At 36.1% G+C, this 26,119-nt stretch overlaps 2 protein-coding genes across 5 annotated transcripts; both read left to right on the top strand.

Annotated features, from left to right (window-relative positions):
* Positions 1–988: 988 nt before the first annotated feature.
* On the top strand, positions 989–16,008 carry Ars2 (arsenic resistance protein 2). 4 transcript variants are annotated; one of them, XM_073087359.1, is made up of 17 exons: positions 989–1,309; positions 1,381–1,461; positions 1,848–2,117; positions 2,343–2,528; positions 3,428–3,494; positions 4,213–4,405; positions 4,564–4,652; positions 4,732–4,885; positions 5,224–5,564; positions 5,969–6,109; positions 7,410–7,616; positions 8,045–8,332; positions 8,462–8,575; positions 8,665–8,808; positions 10,532–10,662; positions 11,296–11,400; positions 15,442–16,008. In XM_073087359.1, exons 1-17 carry the CDS (start codon positions 1,170–1,172, stop codon positions 15,518–15,520), a joined length of 2,730 nt encoding a protein of 909 aa, XP_072943460.1. In that variant the 5' UTR covers positions 989–1,169; the 3' UTR covers positions 15,521–16,008. The 4 variants fall into 4 exon arrangements, with proteins under 4 accessions (XP_072943460.1, XP_072943467.1, XP_072943480.1 ...); XM_073087366.1 differs by lacking the exon at positions 15,442–16,008 and adding an exon at positions 13,901–14,646; XM_073087379.1 differs by lacking the exon at positions 1,381–1,461 and having other exon boundaries at positions 1,866–2,117.
* A 4,561-nt stretch (positions 16,009–20,569) lies between these two features.
* Positions 20,570–25,443, top strand: Cb10 (wing disc-specific protein). The gene is made up of 3 exons (XM_073087348.1): positions 20,570–20,769; positions 21,321–24,869; positions 25,220–25,443. The coding sequence occupies exons 1-3, from the start codon at positions 20,676–20,678 to the stop codon at positions 25,234–25,236; spliced, it is 3,660 nt and encodes a 1,219-aa protein (XP_072943449.1). The 5' UTR covers positions 20,570–20,675; the 3' UTR covers positions 25,237–25,443.
* Positions 25,444–26,119: the final 676 nt, after the last annotated feature.

Genomic DNA, 26,119 nt, shown 5'->3' with positions numbered 1-26,119 from the left:
TTATATGCATATTCAGTAGGTCTGAGAACCGGCTACTATCTATTTTTCGTACCCCTAAGTGATAAGGGTTGTTCACCCTTAACATTTTTTTATTTATATGGCAACATAATGTTTGCCTATACTATACTATAGCCACATATTTCCGATGTAGGAGATATTTGTGAAAACAGACAATGTGGCTAAAACAGCTAGATGTACACTGTGTGGTAAGTGGTAACATATACAGTTACAAAGCATCGACAGGAAACCTCAAGTCGCACTTAAAGAAGATGAAAGTTCTATATACATTTTTTTAACAATATAAACTTTATATGTATTTAGTAAAAAACAAAGTAAATTTATATATAATATTTAAGCATAAATTAGTAGGTATATTTAAGTTGTATCGCAATAACCAAAGAGTTTATTTTTATAAAGCGTTATTTTAATATCAACAAACACAGGTTCTTTATAATTTCAAATACCGACCAATACCTAGGTATTGAAAATAAACAGTTTCAAAACATGGTATTGGTACCAATACCGATACCGCGTTATGATATTGCCAGATATCATACCGACCCACGACTACACTAAACACTCTAAACAGCTATTTTCTATTCTCTGTGGTCATTTGTTCTTGTTGTCAGCAAACAGTATAGTCGAGTATAGTAAACTATATAGTATTGTCAGCTTCATTAGCAGTTTACCCTGGGGAATTTACGTTACGGGAGATTTTACGTTATACATTAATTTAATAAAACTGCAACTTTGAAAACTAGATCTCATGATGATTGTCATTAAACATTTATATATATTTATTTAGACATTATACATATTATGATACACAAACAAAACAAATAATTCTAATTATAAACACCATCTGGTGCTAAAGAGGCTTGATTATATGTTAAATAATATAATCGTTACTTTCCGCTTATTATGTGGGTAATATTCACAACCTAGTAACACTAAACTAAGATCGCCAGTGGCGCCCCTGCCACACGCACACGCGCGTAGAGAATTATCTGGATTGTCATTTGTCTATTGTCTGACTATAGAAACTATTTGTTGCTAATTTTCTGTTCAGTGTTCACAAAATTAATTATATTTCTTTTTGTTAGGTTATGGTTTAATTTTCTGTCTCTGTTGAGCAAAACAAGTGCAGGGTATTTTTAATATAAATTAAGATGGCTGATAGTGACGACGAATACGATCGCAAGAGACGCGACAAGTTTCGCGGTGAAAGAGGGGCAGCTGAAGGAAGCAGCTACCGCAGCAGCGATCGTCGGGAAGAGAGAAGTCGTGGCCGAGACGAATGGTCTGAGAGGTATCACGAGTTACTTACTAGTAATATAACATAAATCAGTTGCATAGTCATAACCTAAAAATCTGTTACAGACCTCAACAATCCCTCGACTCCAAAACTCCTACCCAAATATTTAAATCCTACAAACGATGCTCTGTTCCTCTAGTTTTAAGGTATGTCTTACTATGCATTTACTCTGTGACAAAATATCAACATTTACGTGGCAATGGTATAGTATCAATAGTGTTATAAGTAAACTAAAGTATCTACTTCAGATATATTTGTGTAGACATTCATATGATGTAAAAAATTATCTCTTTTATGTTTCCTAAAACTTACGAATAAAGTTTTTTCAAAATTGGTATGTATTTTTATGTAAGTATCAATTATATCAGAATTGATAGCAACAGATCGGTGATTCCTAGTAGAAGTTATGTATTACATTACATTTGAGACAAAACGCTACATGGGCTGCTTGTCTATTGCCTACTTTGTAGATATTATGTATAAATGAGCCTGTTGTTATGGGGAAGTTTTACAATAATTCATATAATATCAGAGATTCTTGGGCTGGAAGGTCTCGTGGAGGCCGCTCTGGGCCTGACTACAGAGACTACCGTGGAGGAGCCAGTGCCAGTCGGGGTTACTCACCCGTGAGAGGAGAAGGACCACCCAACAAGAGAATAAGGCCAGATTGGCCTATAGATGACCGGAGATATGGAGGCATGCCCCATGATTCATATGGTTCTTATGGTTGGGCCCATGACCATTTTGGACCTCATCCTGCACATCAAGGATATGGGCAACCCATGCCACCTGTTCCAGCCAGGTGCGTAATACTAACCTTAGGTATATATTAGTCATTAATTGGCTCTATTCTAATTCATTCCATATAATGGGCATAAATGATTCAAAATAATTAACCTTGAATTTGCAATCAAGATTAAAATTAATGGTAAGTAACAATAGAAGAGGAATAATGCTTGTCATGTTTTTAAATAATATACAAGTTATTAACAAGTCAGTTTTCTAATATGTTCTTACATTTTGTTAGGGATGCTGTCCTACCAATTGGCCCATCAGATGGGCATCCAACCATGATGACATTCAAAGCATTCTTGGCTGCCCAAGATGACTCCATCACAGTGGATGATGCAATTCTGAAGTACAATGAATACAAATTGGAATTCAGAAGACAACAACTTAATGAATTTTTCGTTGCACATAAAGATGAGGAATGGTATGTATATGCATATATTGCTACATTTTAAACAAATGTCTTAAAAAATAAATTTGGTCTTCTGCATAGTAAGGACTAAAAAAAACAAAATAAAAAAACAATTGCAAGACATGCAGTATTTAATAAAATTAACCAGTGTGGAAAAAATTATTGAAAATGATATCTTCCCTAGATTTGCTGCTACTTAAAAGATTCTAAGCAATAATTTACAATATAGAGTTTTAAAGTACACGCCTGCTATCAAAATCTATAAAATGTAAGTTATGCTTAGAATTTTTTAAATATGCACTTGTTAACAATTACCTTTTTTCCCTACAGTCTACAGCGTTTTCGCGTGGAATTGCCGGCCATCGTTAAGAAAATTTATTCAAACTTTGTAAAAATGTTAAATGCCGTGTGTAGCTAGATATATCGCGTTGACCTGTAGCGCGCAATGCTACAGGTTCCGTTATTGTTAGGGGTAGGGTAACGGTATTCCACATGTGTGGAACAGGTGAGATTGAAGTTTTACAATTTTTAATATGCCATTTTAGTTTTATTTTTATGTTTCCGTATTGAATATACCAAAGGTTTATTTATGTAGGTGTATCAGATCAATTTCCATTATAGTTATTGCCTTAATTTGAAAGTGAATCAGGTAAGAATTTGAATGTCAGAAATATATTTAAACCTTCAGATTACTAGTTAATAAAAAAAAATGAACATGTTCAGTTTGTGAGCACTTGTGATGTCTTTTTTTATTATTAAACACCTGCATTACTGTTTAATTTACATGAGTTACACTTTTCATTAAGTTGTTTGAGGTCACTTTATGTGGAAATTGGTCTACTTGTTAACTGTTTGTAATAACAGTTTATTATATGTTGGCCTATGTAAACTGGGAGATTTTTGTTACTTAGGTTCAAGATCAAATATCATCCGGAAGAGTCAGTCAAACGCAAAGAGGAACAGCTGTGTGCATTAAAGGTAATCAATGTGTGATATAAGATCTGATAATAAGTATAAATTGTCCTTCTTAGGTTTGTTTACATATGTCGCTGTCATTTAGACTGTCCAGTAGCATTACCATGAGTTGGCATAGAAACGCCACTATAGAAATGGTAAATAGAAAACTATTGTCATTTTGCTAGTGAATAACATAACTACTATCGTTACGGTATTTCTTGAAAACGTCTGTCAAATTAATGACTCATGGGACCGAATTTGTATGGCAATAGATCATAATGACATTAGCTAGCGATTTGATTTCGATAGGTTTTTTACGTATCGAGTTACGCTACTACGGATTTTAGTTCTACGAGTAACCACCAGAGGCGCTGTACAATTTTTCATACATTTATTTTACGCAGTCGCTAGCGAGTAATACTTTTGTAAACTCATGGTAGTCCTACTGAAGTAGACTGATAGACTGGTAGACTTCATGGACCCATAACTCAAATGGAGCTTATTACTTTATACTATTTTATTTTAACTTATTAAATTACTTGTGGAACAGGTACTGATGTGAATATACCCTTTATCTTAAAAGATACATAAACCAAACTGTAATTTGACTTCAATCTAACTGACTTGAAATCTGTGTAAATGTTTCCCTCAGTCATTAACCTATATGTGTATAAAAATCATAATTCATCCAATTTCGTTAAAATTTTGCTTAAATTGAACATATAAAATTTGTTTTCAGACTCGCTTGAATGTATTCCTTGATTTGCTGGCCCAAGGTGAACTGGACAAGGTATCGGTGGACGTCGACAAGTCGGAAAAGCTCATACGTTTGCTTGACACTGTTGTTATAAAACTGGAGGGTGGCACTGAAGAGGATTTAAAAGCCCTTGATGAGCCCGCGCTACCAGAAGTTACGAACACCAATAACAAAGGTATTGAAACTTATTCATGAAACAATGACGACAATTTTTTATGATATTAGTCAAAGTAAGGAATTTAATTTACTACATACTGATATTATTAAAGTCAAATGCTACTGTAAAGGTTTGTAGTAAATAATACATTCAGTATCAAAATATGTATATTTCAGAAAAAAATGATTCAGATAAAGCTGTTGTTATTGAAGATGATGATGAGAAAGTCAAAGAAGAAAAGAAAGTCCCAGACGACAAGGATAAGGTATTTAAAAGTAAAAGTAGTTTTAACAAAATAAACTTGTAAATTGTGTCTTATTACTTAATATTTAATTTGTTTTTAGGAGAAAAAGTCGGAGTCTCCGAAGCCTACTGAACCCCTTACGATGGAAATAGATCCTCATTTGCGTCATCTACAAGAGCAGGCAAAAATATTCTCACGCTATAATTCTGCACCTGGTACTGAGCCTGGCCCAGAAGAGCCAGAGAAAGAACCACGTAAGTAAATATTGCTATGATAAAAATATTTCTATATTAAATACACAATTAAATACATAGTCTATATTTGGCATAGCACTAAAATCAAAGTCAAATTAATAAGACTTATGGAATTTATATTTTACCATACAATTCCTATTGTTAAAAAATATATATTATTTATCTATCTAAATCCTTTCTTCTGGAATGCTTTGAATATTGCTTTTTTAATCCCTAAGTATGTCTTTTAAACATGTTGATGGTATTTGAAGATTTACTTTAATTAAAAAAAATCAAACAAATTTTTGTGGTTTTATATGGATACCTAAGTGTAAATCTCGAAAAACTTGTTATTCCAGCACCACCAGGCTCTTCTTCAAGCTCTTCATCATCAAGTTCGTCATCGTCTAGCTCGGAAGATGAAGGCGAGTCAACTACTCGCCGTAAATCCAAGTCCAAGTCAAAGTCCAAATCACCCGAAAAGTCTCCGAAGCGTAAAGAAAAATCCAAGTCGCCGAGCGTCGAGAAAATGGAAGAAGTGTCTGAAAACGGCAAGGACAAAGATAAAGAAACGAATGAAGAAAAGTCAGAATCCGTCGATGTCGTAATAGAGAAGAAGGAGTCACGCGCTCTACATAAAACAACTTCCATCTTCTTGAGGAACTTGGCGCCCACTATTACGAAAGCAGAAGTGGAAGCAGTAAGTAATTCAATAGAGATTTGCGGGCGCCAACACCGCTTAACCTTCAATTTAAATGGCAAGAACTATTTTCGTAATACATACGGGTGGTTATGTTTTTCATACAAAATTTGAAAGCGCCAAAAACCAGTGTTATTGCAACATATTTGTTGGTATTAATCACATCGGACTGCTAGCTACGAATTATTATGAGTTATGTATGTAGTTGATATAAATAATCGTCGCGCTTAACAGGGAAGGTAATGCAATCAATAGTTATATAATCAATAATTATAATACTTTCTAAAGAAATAAGGAAAATACTTAACCACAGAAATCGATAGTGTTATCTCTTAAAAGTTGATGACGGGTTTATAGGTTATAAAATATATTATCATTTTAAACATTTATCATCGTTTTCGAAGATGTGCAAGCGCTACGGCGGGTTCCTGCGCGTGGCGCTCGCGGACCCTCTGCCCGAGCGCCGCTGGTTCCGTCGCGGCTGGGTCACCTTCCGCCGGGAGGTCAACATTAAGGACATCTGCTGGAACCTAAACAACATACGGGTATGTTTCTATATTTTATCTTATTTTATTATGAAGGTTATCGCAATCAATAAGGCAAAAATGACGGGAATTATAGATATTAGTCATTTAATTTGGGGTCAAAATAAGGTAAGAAATGCAGGTACACTTCTTACCTTATTTTCGTAGATCTCCGTAGACCTCGCGTCGTAGAGTGGTATAGTACTCCAATTGGGTTATTAATGTCACAATACAGGGTGAATCTCCATAAAGTGCACATATTGAAACAGGTAAAATTAAACCGCATTTTCTCGACAAAAAAACTAAAAAAAAATAATTATACTTTTTTTTGGGTATTACGACCTTTTGAAGTTTTTTTTTGGGAATTGTGCACCTAAAGTAAATAAATCGCTATAACGTTTGAACTAAAAGAGTTATCATGTTCAAACAAAAATTACGATTGCCAATAATAGGCCGTTCTGATCCATGGAAAAAAAAAACAAAAAAGTTTATTAGTTTAATAGTTAGATTAGTGTGAAGAAAGCAATTTTTTTAGGTTAAATTTCAGTAATCGTGAATTTCCTCAAAATAATCTAGGCTTTTTATTTTATTTTTATTATTTAATGTAATTCTACGTCGTATTAGCTTTCAAACACTAAAAAAAGCATGCCTCTAACTTAAGTATAAAGTATAAGTTGTCTTATATGTTCAAACCTAACCTAACTGAATAGTCAATGATGAACTGGCTTTGCAATTTCATTAGAACCTACACCAAATATCTTCAAACATAACTCAATTATATCCTTCGGTTGAGGAGTTATATATTTTGTCTCCAGAACCCACTCTGATCCTCATTATATTTAAATGGGACCAATTTGTAGCAATTGTCCACACACGACTTTAAAGACATTAGAATAGGTTCATAAACGGCGAAGTTATGGCTGTTATATTCACATGGCTGGAGGAGTTCCCCTCATTTTCTCCAGAACCCGTCGATGGATCCTAACCATATTTAAATGGGACCAACTTCCAGCTCGTCCCTATACAATAAAAAAAGGATTATTAAAATCGGTCCACTAACGGCGGAGTAATTCGTGTACATACATAAAAAAAAAGATACCGGCCGAATTGATAACCATCTCCTTTTTGAAGTCGGTTAATAAAAAAAAATGTCCGCAATACCGAAAAACATAAAAGGTCATTTCATTCGCGTTTCTTTATGTACGTGTTCTCACTTGCACAAATTAGATAAAAAGCGACACGGACGTAGAAATGCACTCATCTTCAATTACTTTTATTATTGGTGCAAGTGACACGTTATATGGGTTTTATCGTTGTGCAGTTGCGCGAGTGCGAGCTGGGCGCGATCGTGAACCGCGACCTGCACCGTCGCATCCGCGCGGTGTCGGGCGTGACGATGGAGCGCAGCGTGTTGCGCGCGGACGCGCGGCTGGCGGCGCGCCTGGCGCACCTGCTCGACACGCGCACGCGCGTCTGGCACGACGGCCCGCGCGAGGACAGCGACGCCGCGCCCGCTGATGATGCTCAGGTACATACCTTGAACAGCTTGCAGATTGGTAGCACCACTGTCACAACTATTTTTGACTGTGGTGAGGTAGAATCCTTCATAATTTGAATCCATTTGCACTGCCGCGACACTTAGTACAGACATATTGTCAAAATATTGTTTTGATTTGAAGAGTGTGGTTACAGACATTAGAATATTTTCATTCTTATTTTCCAACTTAGTCCTCAGAGGCACCAACGCATTCTGATGGCACAACGCATGGTGATATTCTTTCTTTTTAAGTTTTTGCTGTAAATATTTGTTGGCGCGCTTAAAATATTCCACATGAGTAGAGTAGTAGGTAGTCTGTCAGTTTCTTTTGTTTATCTGAAAAAAAAAAGCTAATTAAGAGTTAATTATATTTTCGAAACAATTATATTTCCATCTACAATTACACCTCTTGCTTACAGAATTTCAGCCTAAACTCCAAGAATCCAGTGTTGCACAAAATCACCGAGCACTTGATCGAGGAAGCGTCGACTGAAGAGGAGGAGTTGCTCGGTCTCGAGGCGACATCGGACTCCGCGACCACGGAGCAAGCTGACCCAGAACTGATCCGCGTGCTCGACCGTCTGGTGCTGTACTTGCGTATCGTGCACTCTGTCGACTACTATAACCATTGCGAGTATCCGTATGAGGACGAAATGCCTAACCGCTGTGGTATTATGCACGCTCGCTCTGCTCCTCCAGCCAACAAGGTAATTAAATAAATCCATTTGATGATGGAATAATTGTTAATAAATTGCCCTTATTGTCCTTTTAATATCTCACATGTTGTCTCGTATTCTCACATATATGTCATTTAATGTCCCTTTCATCTTTTTAAGCCGTCACAAACAGAGATACATGACTATATAAAGGCCTTTGAAAGCAAAATGGCAGCATTCTTACAAGATGTTAAGCCTTTGTCTGATGAAGAATTGCAAAAACTTGGGATCAAGGTAAGGAATAAATTGAAGTATGTGCTAAAATGAAATATTTATTTTATTTTGATTTTCAGTAACTTATTTTATTATGTAATTTATTTTAGGATCCTGAAGCAGAAGTAGAGAAGTTTATTCAATCCAACACGCAGGAGTTGGCGAAAGACAAATGGTTGTGTCCTTTAAGTGGTAAAAAGTTCAAGGGTCCAGACTTCATTAGAAAACATATATTCAACAAACATGCTGAAAAGGTAAGTTTGTGAATGAATGTAAACATTTATTATTAAATTATAAATAGAATCATAAGGAGTTATAATGAAATTAAAAGCAGTCTACAGGATCTTCCTTTCTTTATTGCTTGCATACTAAAACATTTCAATTCCATATGTTCCGATGTGAGTAGAGATAAGATTTTAATGTACTTAATTGTAATGTAGATTTTATAAATACGTGAGTTAGCGTGAATGGTAAAATATTGTACATAGTGAAATGCACGATAGTTAACAGCCTTAAGTAATCATTAAAAATATCATTGAAAATGAACCCTAATATGTTACCCTTCCGCCCGGGGCGCGGAAAAACGGGAAACCTACTCAATTTAATGTCGCGAGTGGTGCCAGCGGTAGATGTCGGAAGACAAGTAGATGTCGCTTACTTCGACTTCAGAAAGGCGTTCGACACGGTAGACAATGACGTCTTGCTTGCAAAACTGGCTGGTGTGGGCTGTACTCAGCAAACGCTAAATGTCTTCGCCAGCTACCTACGAAGCAGACGTCAATACGTCGACTGTGGAGGATGCCGGTCGAATCAGTATCCGACGAGATCAGGCGTCAGCCAGGGCAGTAACTTAGGGCCCCTCCAGTTTATCATAATAATAAACGACCTGCCGGAGGTGGTCCATGAGTCTACATGTCTTCTATTTGCTGACGACTTGAAACTGGTTCGTGAAGTGAATAACCTGACGGACCAAGCTGGGCTACAGCGCGACATTAATCGAGTAGTTGAGTGGAGCCACGTAAACAAGTTGTATTTTAATGTAGACAAATGTTTCGTGGTATCGTTCAGCCGAGCTCGAACCCCCTCCAATATTCATACCACATGGGCGGCGAGCAGCTCCAGCGCGTAAAGAAGATCAAAGATCTTGGTGTACATTTTACGGCAGACCTTAACTTTCGAGATCATATAGCCGAAGTATGCAAAAATCATACCGAAATCTGGGCTTCATATTAAGGCAGGCAAATAGTTTTACGAATATTAGTGCCTTGCGTGCCTTATATGAAGCTCTGGTGAAGAGTCATTTGGAGTGTAACTCGGTTATATGGTCTTCGAGTGAGGCTAAGTACAAGACAATGTTGGAACGTATCCAAAATAAATTTGCCCGGTTTCTCTTCTTAAAGTTACACGGTGTTTATCCCGGCTATCCTTTATTGTATCCTACGTTGTTCGTTCTCGGCATGGTAGGATTCAATAAACTGGAAGTGAGGCGAGAAATCTCGCTCACAAAGTACATATTCCAAGTACTGCGGGGTGAACTTGACAACCCAGTTATATTGAAAGAACTGAAGTTGAGTGTGCCGGATAGAAGCGTGGAGCGCCGGCGACGTCCGCATCTTCTGGCGTTGCCACACGCACGCACCAACCTGATGCGCGACGCACCCTTAACACGAGCATTGCGCACACTTAACACTATAGCAGACCATATCGACTTGTTCTGTTGCACACTTGGAGAGTTCACGAGGGTAGCCTTCCATGTAATTGAAAATTATTAATTATTTTACTTGTATATATTATGTATATTGTATATTTTATGTGATTTGGACGTTAATTATTGTTATTTTTAAGCTACACTAACGCACAAGGATTTTTTTTCCTGTAATGTTAGATGTAAGTTGTGAATAAATAAATAAATAAATAAATGTTGAATAGTGGAATTTGCTAAATTACATGTATGTTAAACTGTCGTGTGTGGTTCAGGTGGACGAGGTGCGTCGCGAGGTGGCGTACTTCAACGCGTACGTGCGCGACGTGCGGCGGCCGCAGCAGCCCGAGCCGCCCGCGCGCCACGCGCCCGCGCCGCACGCGCAGCACGCGCCGCCGCCCGCGCAGTCAGTATCCACTACTATAGTCAAATCAAATCAATTTATTTTATCCAAAATCATAAATACAAGGCGGTGAGATATCTATACTTATTTATGATACTAGCTGGCCCGGTAACCGTTGTGTTGCCATAGAAATAAAAAAATGTTAAGGGTGAACAACACTTATTTTTTTTTTTATAATATTGGAGTAGCAGACGAGCATGCAGTCCACCTGATGGTAAGTGGCTACTGCCGCCCATGGACATCTGTAATCAACCCCAGATAGGATTAGATATTCTTACCTGAGGTCGGTCACAGATGCGCCGCTACCCCTGAGGACTACGCCGGAACGCCTCGGAAAAGTCTTTCTCCCTTACCACACCCTTCAAACCGGAACACAGCAGCGCCTAACACTGCTGTTATTAGGTAAAAATAGGTGTGGCGGTGGTTCCGCCGGAGTCGAACCACAAAGGGTTCTACCACCTTCAAACCTTATCACTTAGCGGTATGAAAAACAGATAGTAGCCGATTCTCAGACCTACTGAATATGCATATAAAATTTGGTGAAAATCTGTAAAGTCGTTTGAGAGGAGTATGGTAACTAACATTATGACACGAGAATTTTACATATAAGATTAACATACGTGTTTCTGTGTGCAGGTACGGCGGCGGCGGCGGCGGGCCGGGCGCGCGCGGCTGGGGCTGGTCGGGCTGGGCGCCGCCCGCGCCCTACGCGCCGCGACACCCGCGCTTCTCGCGCCCCAGGTAACAAACCTCACATGATCGATCGATGACACTCGATGATCGCACGCCCTCGAACACATACTGTTCTTTTGCGTTACTTTATATTCCTAAAGTTTAACAACTGTTAATTTTTTGTTAAGTTGAATTGAAGCACAGTTATGAATAAATATAACTCTTCAAAAAATGATTGCGTAAATACGATAAAAAATTATATTTTGACTGCAAATTTTATAATCCAGTTTTACTTTTATATACTTGTGAAGAGATTATACACTAAGTTAAGTAACTAAGTGATTTGTATTCGTCGTAATGGAATCAAATATATGTGAGTTAAGGGGGCGGCAATCATCAAATGAAACATAGTACATATAATTCGCTTACTACTGTGCCATATCATTATTTTTTACACTGTTCCGATCTAAATGTTATAGCTTAAACTAACACGGTTGATCTTCATGCTTTTTTCTTACGCTTTTAACAAAAATACTACTACAATTGTATTAAAAAAAAACTTAAAACATGTCATGCTATTGGGCTGAAGCTTGAATCCAGTTGAGAAAAGCATCGCAACATTGTAAAATAAATATCAATAGGTTATATGTTTGTATAAATTTATCGTTAAATAGTGATAATGTTCGTTAAAGAGTTTAGGTCTCGTATAGCGTGTCGGTAAGTTCCAAATTATGATAAAGAGTGACCATTATACTCTTAGAGACATCTCTGCTCAGCTAGGACGCTTGTTTAGCCCACAGCGACAAAGAGTGGAATACTTGCCGCGAGAAACTTGCGCAAATATGTTTTCTATCGATTTCTGATGCATCTGTAACAAAATAACTTATGTAGAGCATGAATATTACGATTTGTAAATTATCCCTTTTCTATAAAGTCGCTATCGTTGCTACAGTCGCTTAGTGTTTGTAAAATATAACTAAAGCAAAAACAATGAATGCGGTAAAACCCTTGATAGATCCACAAGCTTTAACGAATCATCGTAGTATTAATTCTAACCTTGTCTCTATATACATATACATGAGATTACGAGCAGAAATTTATTATTAAATTTATATGCAAGTCAAGATTGTTCGATTAACATAACGTTGACTCTGAGCAACTTTTCTTATTAATAAAAGTAGAATGGGTAACATCAACCTTTCAAGGTTATCCACCTTGTTTTGTGTTTGTTTTTTTTTTAATCGTTAGTTTGTCAGATGTATCTCATCTTTATTATATAATAAATTAATACGTAAATCTACGATATAAGTTTTATAGTCGTAAAGAAAATCATACACTTACGTTCAATATTTCGCCAAAAATGATTACCACCGTTACGAAACGTTTGTTTTTTATATTAGTAAATAATTAAATCATACGAAGTAATTGAATTAACATAAACATAATTTATAATAGGAATTTAAAGTACGCGTGACCTGTGTCGATAATACAATTGAATTGTTTTTGCTTTTATGCTGCACGATCTTTATTCATTTTAGTATTTGCTTATTTGTAGTTGCATCTTAAGTTATCTTATACATGTTAAAAACTAGCTTTTCCCCCCGCGCTTAACAACCATAATGTATTCTCATACCATTGTTCGCATGTATCGCATAGTCATCATTTATTAAAAGTTTAGTTTTAGCGACAACGCATAAAAAAATTACAAGCTCTTATACATCAAATCTATACATACAGACAAGCTAGTCACATTTAAATGGGAACAATGGATTATGACAATAAATGCCTCGTAATGTTTTCTTACAATGAAACTAATAATATGATAATGTTATGGCTAATATAAATGCATGTTTTATTGTGATTTTAATGTAATTGTGATTGTAATATTTATAGGTATAAAATACTATTTATAAGTAATCGATTTACGTGAGCTTGTTTTCTGTCGACTTTATTTTGTTTTTAATATGTACTATATATATGTTGTAAATATCATTGACCTACCAACTAGTGAATTTCTTGTCTGCCCTCAAAATAAAAGTGTCCCTTCTGAACTAAGTGTTATATAATAAAAAAGTACTACTGTGACGCACTAATTATATCAATTGTCATTTTACTGGGTCATTAGATCAAACATCCCTATTCCAGTTTTGTGTGATATAATTATGCAAAATACTAAATCACACACAAGTCTTATAAAAATACAGTTTTATTTTATCATAATATACGCAGCCAACTTTAGTTTATAATAATAGAATTTGAATTACTTAATATAGTATTTTGGTGGTTAAAACACATCTAATTAAGATATCTTACAAGGATTGCGTTGCTAAGCAATTTCAAATATTGACCTCTAAAGACAATTATCTTCGTATATTTTATTCGTAAATTTAATACCGATCCGCGGTTCAAGTTTATGCTAGGTCAGTGATAAATATAAACATATTGGTTGTAGTTACCGATATTTTTACTAATCTATTTTATGTTGCTTTTTTTAATTTCAATTATTTTATTAGACATCGTTAGAAATATATAAATACATATCTCTAAGTTAGAAGGAAATACTTTACAGGGAAAATGTGGATCGGTCCCGGCCTATTGTTGCTTACAACGATCTTGACTTCCCGGACAATGGTGACATATTTTAGGCTGTAACGTGTAACAGCTGAAAATCATGACATAATAATATGTACGATGTGTACTAATATTCATAATATTATTTACAGTTTATTTTCACGTTTGATGTAAAAATGCCTGCACTACAATGATATATACCATTTATCTAGTTCAATTGTATACATGACCAATAGTTAAATTGAGACACTTATTTAACTCTTCTATATAACATTGTTATTGCATAGCTTAATATATTCTATAAAATTTTCTATACTGTATGAAGCATAGGTTTATATCATTATAGTTCAAGCTATTTTTGTCTATAGCAGTCTATTTTATTTACTGTTAGTAATAACGTAAACATAAATTGTAATAGATTTTGTTTAATCTTATCTAATTTTGACAATTGTTCAGTAATAGTAGGTACTTCATATTTCGTACTGTATCGTATTTTTTTCTAGGACCATACCAATTTTGTAATAGGCATTACCGAATTGAAACTTACAAGTATCTGTATAATATCTTGTTATTATATTGTAGTATTGAAGTCTATACTTACCTTTATTATTTGTAATAATGTTAACTTTTCTATTAAGCATTTGTTAGAAAATAGTTCTAGTTAGTACATTCACAGTTATATAACGCAAAACCATAGGTATATTACATTGTAAGATTTTTTAATAAACTGCTAGGACATCGAAACTAATCTTTTTTTCTTCATCCTCTATTGTTTAAGATCCACAAAACATTCCCGGGAAGCTAAGATTTAATTGCGAAAGAGACCGTTGCATAATTTGGCAAACTTGAGGAGCTTTTTAGGTAGTGCTTTATATTGCACTTGTGGCGTTTTGTATTCTGCTAAATTCTCGTTTATAATGAGGCAAAGTGTAGCGCAGCGTGTGATATTAATTATTTATGGCAAGCAATATAAGCGTTGAATGCTGATTTATATATGCTGAAGTAGTGTGTATGGGATAGTAACAAGAACATTAGTTCCTGTGTTCCTGGATTTGCGGTGAAATGCATTGTAAAGGATATGAATTCCTCCTGTTTTGGATCCGATCCCATCTAATTAAAATATTGTGGGACAATAAATTCAGATCATTATAAATGGATAACATTTAGCGACATTGGAACATTTAGCCTTTTTATTTATATAATAATTTTCATGCTCAGTTTGACCATGATTCCTTGATGGAAATTAACATTTTTGTTTGTTTTTTTTTTATTTAGGTTTATTAAAACATATTTTTAATAATTAATCCATTTATTGCAATCTGGAGGAAGTTTCTTTGCTGCTTATGTATGCCCAATTAAAATGATTAATTGGAAGGAATAGGATTGAAAATTGGAGGAGTGGTACCTTAATTGCTTTCTTGTTTTGAGTTAAACATGTGAAACATACATAACGTGAATATAAGGGCCAATGCACACGCTGCGTTGAATTTACACCTGCGTCTTTATAAACGAGGCCTAACGCAGATGTTATTGTTAAAGGGGCGGCGGCGCGGAGTACCGCCCAGTCATACACTACCGCGACTTGGACGCGCCGCGCGAACCCGACGAGTTTGTATGATGCAAGCCCAAGCGGAAGTGTACACGACGCACCTCTAACACTGAGGAAAATGCCGCTAGATTATATCTTAACTTAACAATGTCTCGATTTTTATACTAATGTAGTATTACTGATTGCGAACTGAACTATTTATAAGAGTAACAGTACGTTAATAGTTTTTTCTGTCTGACATTGTGGGAAGTATACTAACGTTTTAGTAGGTTCAATTTCACAAGACACGTTATTTGTGATTGATCAACAGCGTCGTGTTCGCCTACCGAGTTTTAACAATGTGTTTTGCACCAAATGGTATGGTTTAAATATGGAATAGGTTTTATGGGTAGCTCTGATTAAAGTAGAATTGACACATGTATTTTTAGCTCAAAGTATATATTTTATATTTAAATTTCTTCAGTTAATATGTGACTTAATTATACAAAAAGTATACTTATGCGTTTTCTATGTACAACATACGGAAATCGGAATTAAAAATTGACTATGATATAAAATTCTTTTATTTAATTTCATACACAAACTTAATTCAAATTATTGCTAAGGCTTGATTGGCATGTTGTGTGAATAATCTTATGAATACTCGAGCTATAACTTAAATGAATATCGTAATCGTCTTTGCTGTTTAAATTTACAAAAATATTAAGCATGCTATTTCGAATACTTGCAAATCCACACAGAAGCTTCGGCGTCGATCGGCCGCAGTAATCCTGTTTGGTGTTATCCACCAATGATACTCCAACTTCGTTGCATCTGTACCAGCTAACATCGATAGTGTAGAACTAAGAACAATCATGGCAAAACTAGAAGAACAATGGCCCCAACTGGTTAAACGATCATCAGCAAAAAATACTACCAAATTAACACACAGGAACATTACCTACACTACAAAAACACATAGTCAACCCATTACTGTCATATTACCCAGTAGTGCTCTAGTGGGTCTCCTCGCAGGGTGGCAGGGATTGAAGCTATATTCCATCGAATTATCAGAATTTGAAAAATCTGGCGCAAGCCTAAGATTTGAACCTCGGGCCCTCGATTTAAGGCTGAGTATGTAATCGCTAGGCTTTTTGACACTTATAGTGCTGCAACGAACAAATAAAAGAGTACCTACATCTTAAAAACCCTCTGACATTACAGGTATTCTCCAACCGACTAGGTTTTATTTTTCTGCGGTTTGGATAATTTTCTATAAGGAAAAAGTTATTGACAAACTATAAAAACTTCTTAAAAACTTTGGTAAGTCCCGTAGAAATATACAATGATCTATCTATAACTTAATACACTTATTTTAATTTCTCTTTACAAAAATAATTATTATTTCGTAACATTATTACATTATTACATTTTATACTGGTTGTATCATAGAGAACAAAGGGATATAAATATATTATTCGGATAAACGGATATAATATCTATTCGGGCGTATATTTGTACTTCTGTGACTAATAACAATCCAAGGCCTTGTTGTGAAGTGAAATATAATAATTGATGCCTTTATTCGGAACATTACTTAGATACCTTGTCTACGTACGTAATTTCAGAAATATATTTCTGTGAAGTCGGTACTTATTCCTAAATTGTAGGTACAATAAGCTTCTTAAGGGGACGTAGCCAGGGGTATCACTTTCAGGGGCCAATTTAGCGACCCATATAAAAGAAAGAGAAAGAGGTCTTCAATACTTTTAATTCATAAGAGAAAAAAAGTTTCGGGAGTGCAAACTACATGTTTTTACCTAGCGACGTTAAATCAATCTCGCCAGGGGCTACGACGGTGGCCAAGGTAGAGGCACCAAACATGGTCAAAACACCAATTCACTAACTTATCAGAATTAGCCTGCGTGACGTACCTACCGACGTTAACTCTAAATTTTGTTTTTAAACTATCTACAGGAAGTGTAAGATACAAGATAGTATTACCGATAAAATGAAAATATCCTGTTATCAACCTGACAAAAGGTTAACCTTTGGCAAGTTTATTTCTTTATGACTCACCTTATAAAGTGTGCGAGATAATGTAGTGCATTATGTCACCATCATGCCTTCAGATCCGTGATCTTAAGACTGGAGTGCATGTATTCTAACATGACTTTAAAATTGGTAAAACTCGGTAGATATACATTGGTAATTGGGACATTACGATTTGTACCTCAGAGGTAGAAACACTGATGTAGACTGAACTCAGTTCAAGATTTATTAGAGATAATTGAGTCTGAACGCTGACCGTTGAACTACTAACCTGGTACCTATAAAAAGTTATTAGGCATTAAATTTAAGGTCTTCCTGGCATTAAGATATGTTAATAAGGAAATTATTAAGTTCGAGACTGTTCTTGGGGATTAATTGTCCGTTATATCGAAATATAGCTTAAAATAGAAATGTATTTCAGGCGGGTAAAGAAAAAAATTGAGATTCAGTATTCTTAGTAGACGACTGTTTTTATAGATATATAGTATTGCTACTTTGTGTGCAGGCACTCTGTCGCCAAATGATAAATTAAACAATACCTATATCATTACTTAGCACATGTTTTTGTCGTCATGTTTTGCATGGTTATAGTCTAAAAATAACAATTATGTTACATCTTCCAAATATTTTTTGGAATCACAATTATATTTTATTAGAAGAATTGTTTCATGGAATTGAGATACGTATTTGTATACTGATAAGTTCCTAACACATGATTTGTGGTTCGTTGAGGATAAACTTGGTGGAACCCAAAGTAAAACCTCACGCCAAAGGTCATCGTGCGTTATGTTTATTCTCTAATGCACGCGCCTTTCTAATAACTGATTAAGTATATCCTTGCCTGCCTATTTGTGTTCTCCGAAATTGTTGTTCGATTAAATAATAGCGCAAAATACTAGGAACAAACTGACGGATGAAGACTGCTAAGAAATTTATTTATGAAATTAACGCATTATGAACCAACCGCTAATATAGCCTTTAAGTAAAGTAAAATCATACTAAGTTAAATCATCGCATAAATTATGTCGCATCCTATACAAGGCAATGTAACCAGTTATGAAGCCTTGACCCCTTAATTGATCGTAAATTATGATCTGAGTATAGTTTTAAACGCCATTGTTATTGATGAATAAGCTTCTTTGTATACATGTTTACCTGTTAGGGTTTCTCCTATCAAAGCGGATCATATATGTAACATTCCTTAGTTCTTACATCCTGTACGTAATGTCAGGTGTCATGATGTATGTAATGTGTATCTACATTGTAGACTGGTATATGAATGGTGTATGGTTTATCTATATACAAATACCGGTTGGAAGATAATGTAACGATGTAACCAAACAAGACTACTAATAATAAGGTAATATTTTTGTGTATGTCAACTCTCTACGAAATGTAATAGTAGAGAGCAGAAAGTTGTGCATTCGAATTAATAACAATACTTGGCTTGCTTTAGTTGTAGATAGCATCTGAACGCGGTTTGCATTCGAAGTCTATTCGTTTACTTCATCTGTGGAAGTTACAGACTATTCGTGGTAAGCATGTGGGTGCTTACCCGGATGTAGGCACATGTCATTGGATGCAGCGCTGCACGCTGCGGTCGCACGACACACGCCCTGCCCCGAGCAGTGTCACGCTCAAATGTCGATTAAGATGACTCGCCCGCGGCATCAGCTTTTTCTGTTTATTTATTGGCAGGTGCATAGGTAATTATTTTTATCACAACATCCTGAAGATTCACCTATTACGTGCAAAGTAATGCCTAAGTAGGTACCTACGTGTTGTGTACCTAAAGATACGATAATTTTAAATAATGAATTAAGTTTTTAAATTCCCCCAATCCGCATTACCTCGGCGTGGTGACTGCTGGAGTATATTACAGAGATTCCCAGCTCTATGTAGGGCCCAGTGCCCATCCATTGGATCTAAAACGGCGAAAAAATAGCGAACATCTCTGTAAGCAATAACGTGTGTTAGTATCATACTGCTAGCACTGGTTATCTGACTTCTTAACTCTGCGAATTTTACTTCGGTACATTGTGGATGTTAGGTCCACTTATAACAGAACGCATGCAATTTGCAAACAGGGTAGGAATGAATCTGTGGGCGATCTAAAGTATTATTGTAATCGTGTCAGGGATTGATTATAAATGTCCATCCACTTGTATTATAAAAAAGGCGTAAATAAAAGAAATATTTTTTCACAAGCCACATAAAAAGCATTATTTTTAAAAATATATTAATATTTCTTACTCTAACGCATTAGGTGTAAACCTGTAATGTTAGCTGTAAATATGATTAAAATAAATAAATAATAAATATTTAAGTCCGTTTTAATATTTAATTCCTGTCTATTAGAAATCGTCCAAATTCTATCTTTGATAAGCCAAAAAAATGTATAGATAGTTTATAAATAACCTGCGGTTAACGGTTTAACTTTCAGACTTTTATTTATTTGACGTCCAAAATTCATTTCCGGCTGTGTTTTTCTCTCAATGTTGTACTTCACAACTAGTGTAGCGAAAAAAAATCCAAGTCTATGTTCACAACAATGCTAGGACTAAATTTAAGTCCTCTAATCCATTTGCTCTCAAGAAACCTTAGGTAGGTAACCTCTTTGTTATCGACCGATCTCTATGTCGATTAAATTTTATTATTAAATCTGACTCCTATTTGGTGAGTATTTACTATTTATAATTAGCAAAAATGTTAACTGGCAATAATAAGTTAAGGAGTAGGTAACATATTAACTATCTACTCTAGGTACCTACCTGCTATTAAAAAAGCAGAGCCTGAATGTAGGAAACGCCATTAGAATTTAGAAATTCCCAATTGATTAGCATCTCTGTCGATAAAACCACAATTGAGGTAGTATTTCAGATAAGAATATGAATTAGTTTGGAACGGATATAGAATTTCCCAATGACTCCTTAGCCTTGCTTGAGGGCATTTTAACGCGCGTGAGTAATAAATTTCGAGTCTATCTCAATGCTCAATTACAATGCGCCGCGAAGCGCTACTTTTGGAATGAGCTCGGGAAACAAAGCCAGTTACCTACGCAAACACTGCTTCAAATTCGCGGTAAACACCAACAAGTTTTTTTTGTTACTTAGTCGACCGTCTATTTATGTATCGCTTTATAAAGGCTGATAGGAACAGAGTATCAGCATTGTGATCGCTAAGCTCCGCTGAGATGGAGCTCTCGGTGGTATTAGTGTTGACCCTTGTGACCCTGGGTACCGCGACCCCACACGGATATGGCGTTAAGGGTGGTGCATCTGCTAAAGGTTAGTTTTAGCAATTATGTATTAAATAAGTAATAAAGATAATAAATAAGTAATATACTTTCGTAATTTAATTAATATTTATAAATGATATCAAGGTTTTCAACTTTAATAGTCCCTTTATATATGTATATGAATTTTTAAAAACGCTTAACTATATTAAATAATGTTTTTGCAATATTTTCGTTGCATTTAGGTAAATAATATATTTACTACCTAATATAAATAGTTAATATAATAAACACATTGTATCTATTATTACAAACTTGAACATATTTCTGTTATTTTATATTAATTATTTAAACATATTTCTGTTATGTTATATTTTTATTTATATTAAGTATCTACACACAAAAGCTTTAATTTGTAATAGTTTAACAAATTTTTACAAATATTTTTATTTTCTTTAATCATAAACATAGTGAAATACATGTACGTATAGAATATTAAAACCATAAAATTAAATAAATTGCTCACCACTATACTTTCGATTAAAATATTATTTTAATTAATTTTAATTAAAAATAATCCATGCATGGCATGTTTTATTTCAGCTGAAGCAAGAGCAGTGGCCGGTGGCTTTGGTGATCTAGGACCTATCCCACTTAGCATACCATCTGGAGCAGCTTATTCTGGAAGTTTTTCGAAGTCGTCTTCTTCAAGCTTCGCCTCCTCGAGTGCTAGTGCCAGTTCTAGCTCATATAGCTTCAGTGGTTCCGGTGCTAATGGAATCGCCGGCGGTTTAGGTCAAAAGGGATGCTCATCTGGAACTTGCAATGGAGGATCTTTTGGGCCTTTTGATGGAGCACAGCCTTTTGGAGGTGCTAATGCAGTTGCTGCAGCTCAAGCCAAAGCTGTGGCTGGTGTTAGTGGAATCGGAAGCAATAACGCCGACGGATCGAATCAGAAAGGATGCTCAACGGGCAATTGCCCTGGAACAGATGACACAGGTTCCTCTTTACATGGAGGCCAGCATTCTAATGGTGCCAATGCAGCTGCTGCGGCAAAAGCAAAGGCTCTGTCTGGTCAATATTCACCTTGTCAAGGTTCCGATTGTAATGGTTCTGCTCCAAAAGAATGCACTACAGGAAACTGTCAATCAAAGACGGAAACAGACACATCGTCAGGCGATAATGGATTAACAACTGATTGCGCATCAGGGCAATGCGGTAAAGACAAACCAGAAGATGTCGACGGAGAATCGAACGATTTTGCTGTAAATATTAACCGCGATTCACAATCAAAGGGGTCTTATGATTCTAACGGACAGTATTCTAACAAGGGTAAACCTTTCAGTTCGGGATCAGATTGTTCTAATGGGAAATGCGGTCCAACTGATTCTTATTCAAATAATGGACCTAACAATCAATACCGTCCGCCCACACCAGCTACAGCTAATTCGGGATCAGATTGTTCTAATGGGAAATGCGGTCCAACTGATTCTTATTCAAATAATGGACCTAAAAATCAATACCGTCCGCCAACACCAGCTACAGGCAATTCGGAATCTGATTGTTCTAATGGGAAATGCGGTCCAACTGACTCTTATTCAAATAATGGACTTAACAATCAATACCGTCCGCCAACACCAGCTTCAGGCAATTCAGGATCTGATTGTTCTAATGGGAAATGCGGTCCAACTGACTCTTATTCAAATAATGGACTTAACAATCAGTACCGTCCGCCAACACCAGCTACAGGCAATTCAGGATCTGATTGTTCTAATGGGAAATGCGGTCCGACTGACTCTTATTCAAATAATGGACCTAACAATCAATACCGTCCGCCAGCACCAGCTACATACAGTTCGGGATCTGATTGTTCTAATGGGAAATGCGGTCCAACTGACTCTTATTCAAATAATGGACCTAACAATCAATACCGTCCGCCAACACCAGCTACAGCCAATTCGGGACCTGGTTGTTCTAATGGGAAATGCGGTCCAACTGACTCTTATTCAAATAATGGACCTAACAATCAATACCGTCCGCCAACACCAGCTACAGGCCATTCGGGATCTGATTGTTCTAATGGGAAATGCGGGCCAACTAACTCTTATTCAAATAATGGACCTAACAATCAATACGTCCCTCCAGCACCAGCTACATACTTAACTACTCCAAGTCAAAACCCACCATGTACAACAGCAAGTTGTACTTATCCTACTCAAGGTACTGGACCACAAACAGGCGCGTCGCCGTCAAGTTACAATGTTCCTATTCAATCTGCAACAAACCCACCTAATACTTATTCTCCGTCTGGTTTTGCGCAACACGGTGTACCGAACTATGCACATGGAACTTATCCTTCAAATGCACCGTCATCTCATTTAGGACAATCAGGATGTTCAGGCCCTCATTGTACACAACTTCCATCAAATCAACCAAACTTGGGATCTTCTCCACAACCCAATTATCCGATTCCTTCATACTCAAATGGACCAGATAGCAGTTGCGGAGGTGCGGGCTGTGGTGGATCTCCACATCCAGGCTCACCAGCAAAACCTAATAAGCCCGAAGCTCCTGTATATACTGGCGGTTTCGGTGGTCCTCCAGGAGGTATTGACACCGGATATAATAAATCACCTGGACATTCTCCTGCTAATCATTATGGTCCTACACATACACCTGGTGTTAGTGAGCCAGCCGGATCTTTTGGACCTATTGGCGGATCTTCAGGAACAACCAAACCAAATGAAATAAGTCCGGGAAACCATTACACTCCTACACATACACCCAGTGTTAGTGGCCCAACTGGAGGATTCGGATCAACTCCCACTCACGGATATTTTGGTACAACTAAACCTAGTGATGTGGGTCGCCCCGGCTCATATGGATCTTCTCCGACACATGGTTCCTTCGGAAGTACTAAACCTAACGGTGCAAGTTCTACCACTCATTATGGTCCTACACATACACCAAGTATTGGTGGACCAACCGGAGATTTTGGTTACAATAAACCCAGCAGTGTACCGTCAACGCCTAGTACACAGTATACCAGTAGTTTTGGAGCACCAACTATTTCTACAGGCGCGTATCCAGGGGCTGTCACACACCCTGATCACAATAGCTTAGACAAACCTAGCTCAGTCCCGCACACTGGTAGCAACCCTGCGTATACAGGAGGCATTGAAGGTTCTACTGGGTCATCGCATACTTATTCAGGATCCAATGGGATCCATGGTTCCTTCGGTATAACTAAGCCCAGTACAGCACCAATTGCTCAAACTAGTCCATCTTACACAGGCGGATTTGGAGGACCATCAGGAACTATAGATGGATCAGGTTCATCTGTTGGATCCACTGAAGCACATAAACCAGGTACTTCAAGCTGTGGATCTGCAGGTTGTAACGGACAACCAAATACTAACGTCAACGCAGCCACTACTAGTCAAAAGAAACCTACTTATTCTGGTGGATTTGGTGGTCCAACTGGTTTTTTGAAACCAAATGATTATAGTACTCCTACTAATACTGCATCATCATCACTAGGAAATACTCCATGTGCAAATGGAAACTGTGGGTCTAAAGGTACCCCCTCATCTAGTTATAGCTTTGGTAATTCATTATCAGGTGCTCAAAGCCTGGCAGGTGCGACAGCTAGTGCAAACGCGGTAGCATATTCTGGAGGATTTAACGGACCCCCCGGCTTATTAAAACCTTATGATGACGGTAAAGTTCAAAGCCCCGACAGTGAAAATCATGGAAGTGGCCAGTCTCCATCTTCTCATGGTGCACATCCAGATGCTTCCTCTGCAACTGGTAAAAATTCGTTACCTGGAAGTTCTGCTAACGGGGCAAATGCTGGAGCACTGGCAAGCGCTACAGCTTCGGCAACTGCAGGAAGCTATAGTGGAAGCAACAACCACCAAAAAAATAATGGCCAATCGGGAGGATGTAACAGTGGTTGTGGTTCTAATCACGGGTCTAATGGCGATGGTGCCAATTTTGGATTCCCCGATGGATTCTTGAAAAATGGTGCAGGGGCTGGTTCTGTAGCATCTGCTAAAAGCATCGCCGGTGCAAATTCATTCGGATATGGAGGTAGCTTTGCCAGCAGTTCCGCCAGTGCCCATGCCTCAGCGGGTGCTGCTACTAAAGGAGGTTAGTGTGTTCGGTTATATAATATCATTAAACTTATATAACAAAAAATATAACTTACAAAGTATACCTTTAGTAAATTTGTTGTCTATAGATTTCTACGCACAAACTTATTACAAATAGGTATATGTACAAATAAAAGATAAAATAATCTTTAATCTATTCTCAAATATCGATTGTACCATTAAAGTAATTAAATAGTCTTTAAGACTATTCGAATTTTCATTTTTACTTTTAAAGCGGGTAATAAAAAATCATTTTTATAGAGCCGAGGATTTCATACTAGGAACTTAGGGATCTACATTTCGTGTGAAAATTTAAATCTTACTAATAACTGTTATCTCTTGTTGCAGGTTACGGCAAAAAGTAAAGATTGAGATTAGATATATCTACGCTAAAAGCAAAATTGTGAGAAGTCAAATACGTAATAATTGTATGTGAAATGTACAAGAAATTAAGACTTAAAAAGTATTGTATTAAACATATTTTATTGTGATAAAATATCTATAGAATAGATTGCTAGGTACTTAGATAAAATATTATGAAAATAAAATATCTTTAAGTTGAACTTAATTAATTAATTTGTTTGTCTTTCCTTTCCATTATCCATCTTAGTTGTTTAGGATTTAAATTATGATTTTTTTTAAAACTAACGACGAAAACTAACAATTTATCGAAATTTGTAAATAAATCATAAAATAGGTACTCAAGGTTTTTAGTAGTATTCCAAATGTATATGACAAATCATACCGTTATTTTTTATTTAATTGAATCATTACATAAATGGTTTAAAAAATACATTATTTTAAATTAAAAAATTAAGACTAAGTGTAGCTACATTTTTCATGTAAAATGATAATCGAATTTATTTTCTGAAAATTCACACTCTGTTAGTATTCGCTTGCTGTAAATGTCTTATTTAAGCAATTATTACATTACAATTATAGACATGGCTTTTATTTCCTATTTATGTCTGGCTAGAATGCAGTCATAATGTCAATGTCAATTCACACTCACGATTCACCGCTTCAATCATGAACAATACAATATTTAAATATATGTTATTATTCTCCATTTATCAAAGCTTAACATCAATTAAATATTAATTTGTTGTTTGCTAGCTTTATGACAAGTGCATAAAATTGTAGTATTTATTACCCTTGTGGCAGTGAAATATATCAATATTTAGCTCTGTAGAAATTATAAATTATGTCGTAGATAAGTAAAGATTACTCACTCCTAACAAGAAAATG

This window comes from Epargyreus clarus, unplaced genomic scaffold (assembly GCF_041222505.1).
Source record: "Epargyreus clarus isolate Ecla_fem2 unplaced genomic scaffold, WU_Ecla_fem_2.2 ptg000003l, whole genome shotgun sequence".
Lineage (NCBI taxonomy): Eukaryota > Metazoa > Arthropoda > Insecta > Lepidoptera > Hesperiidae > Epargyreus > Epargyreus clarus.
This window is presented reverse-complemented; position numbering and strand designations above follow the sequence as displayed.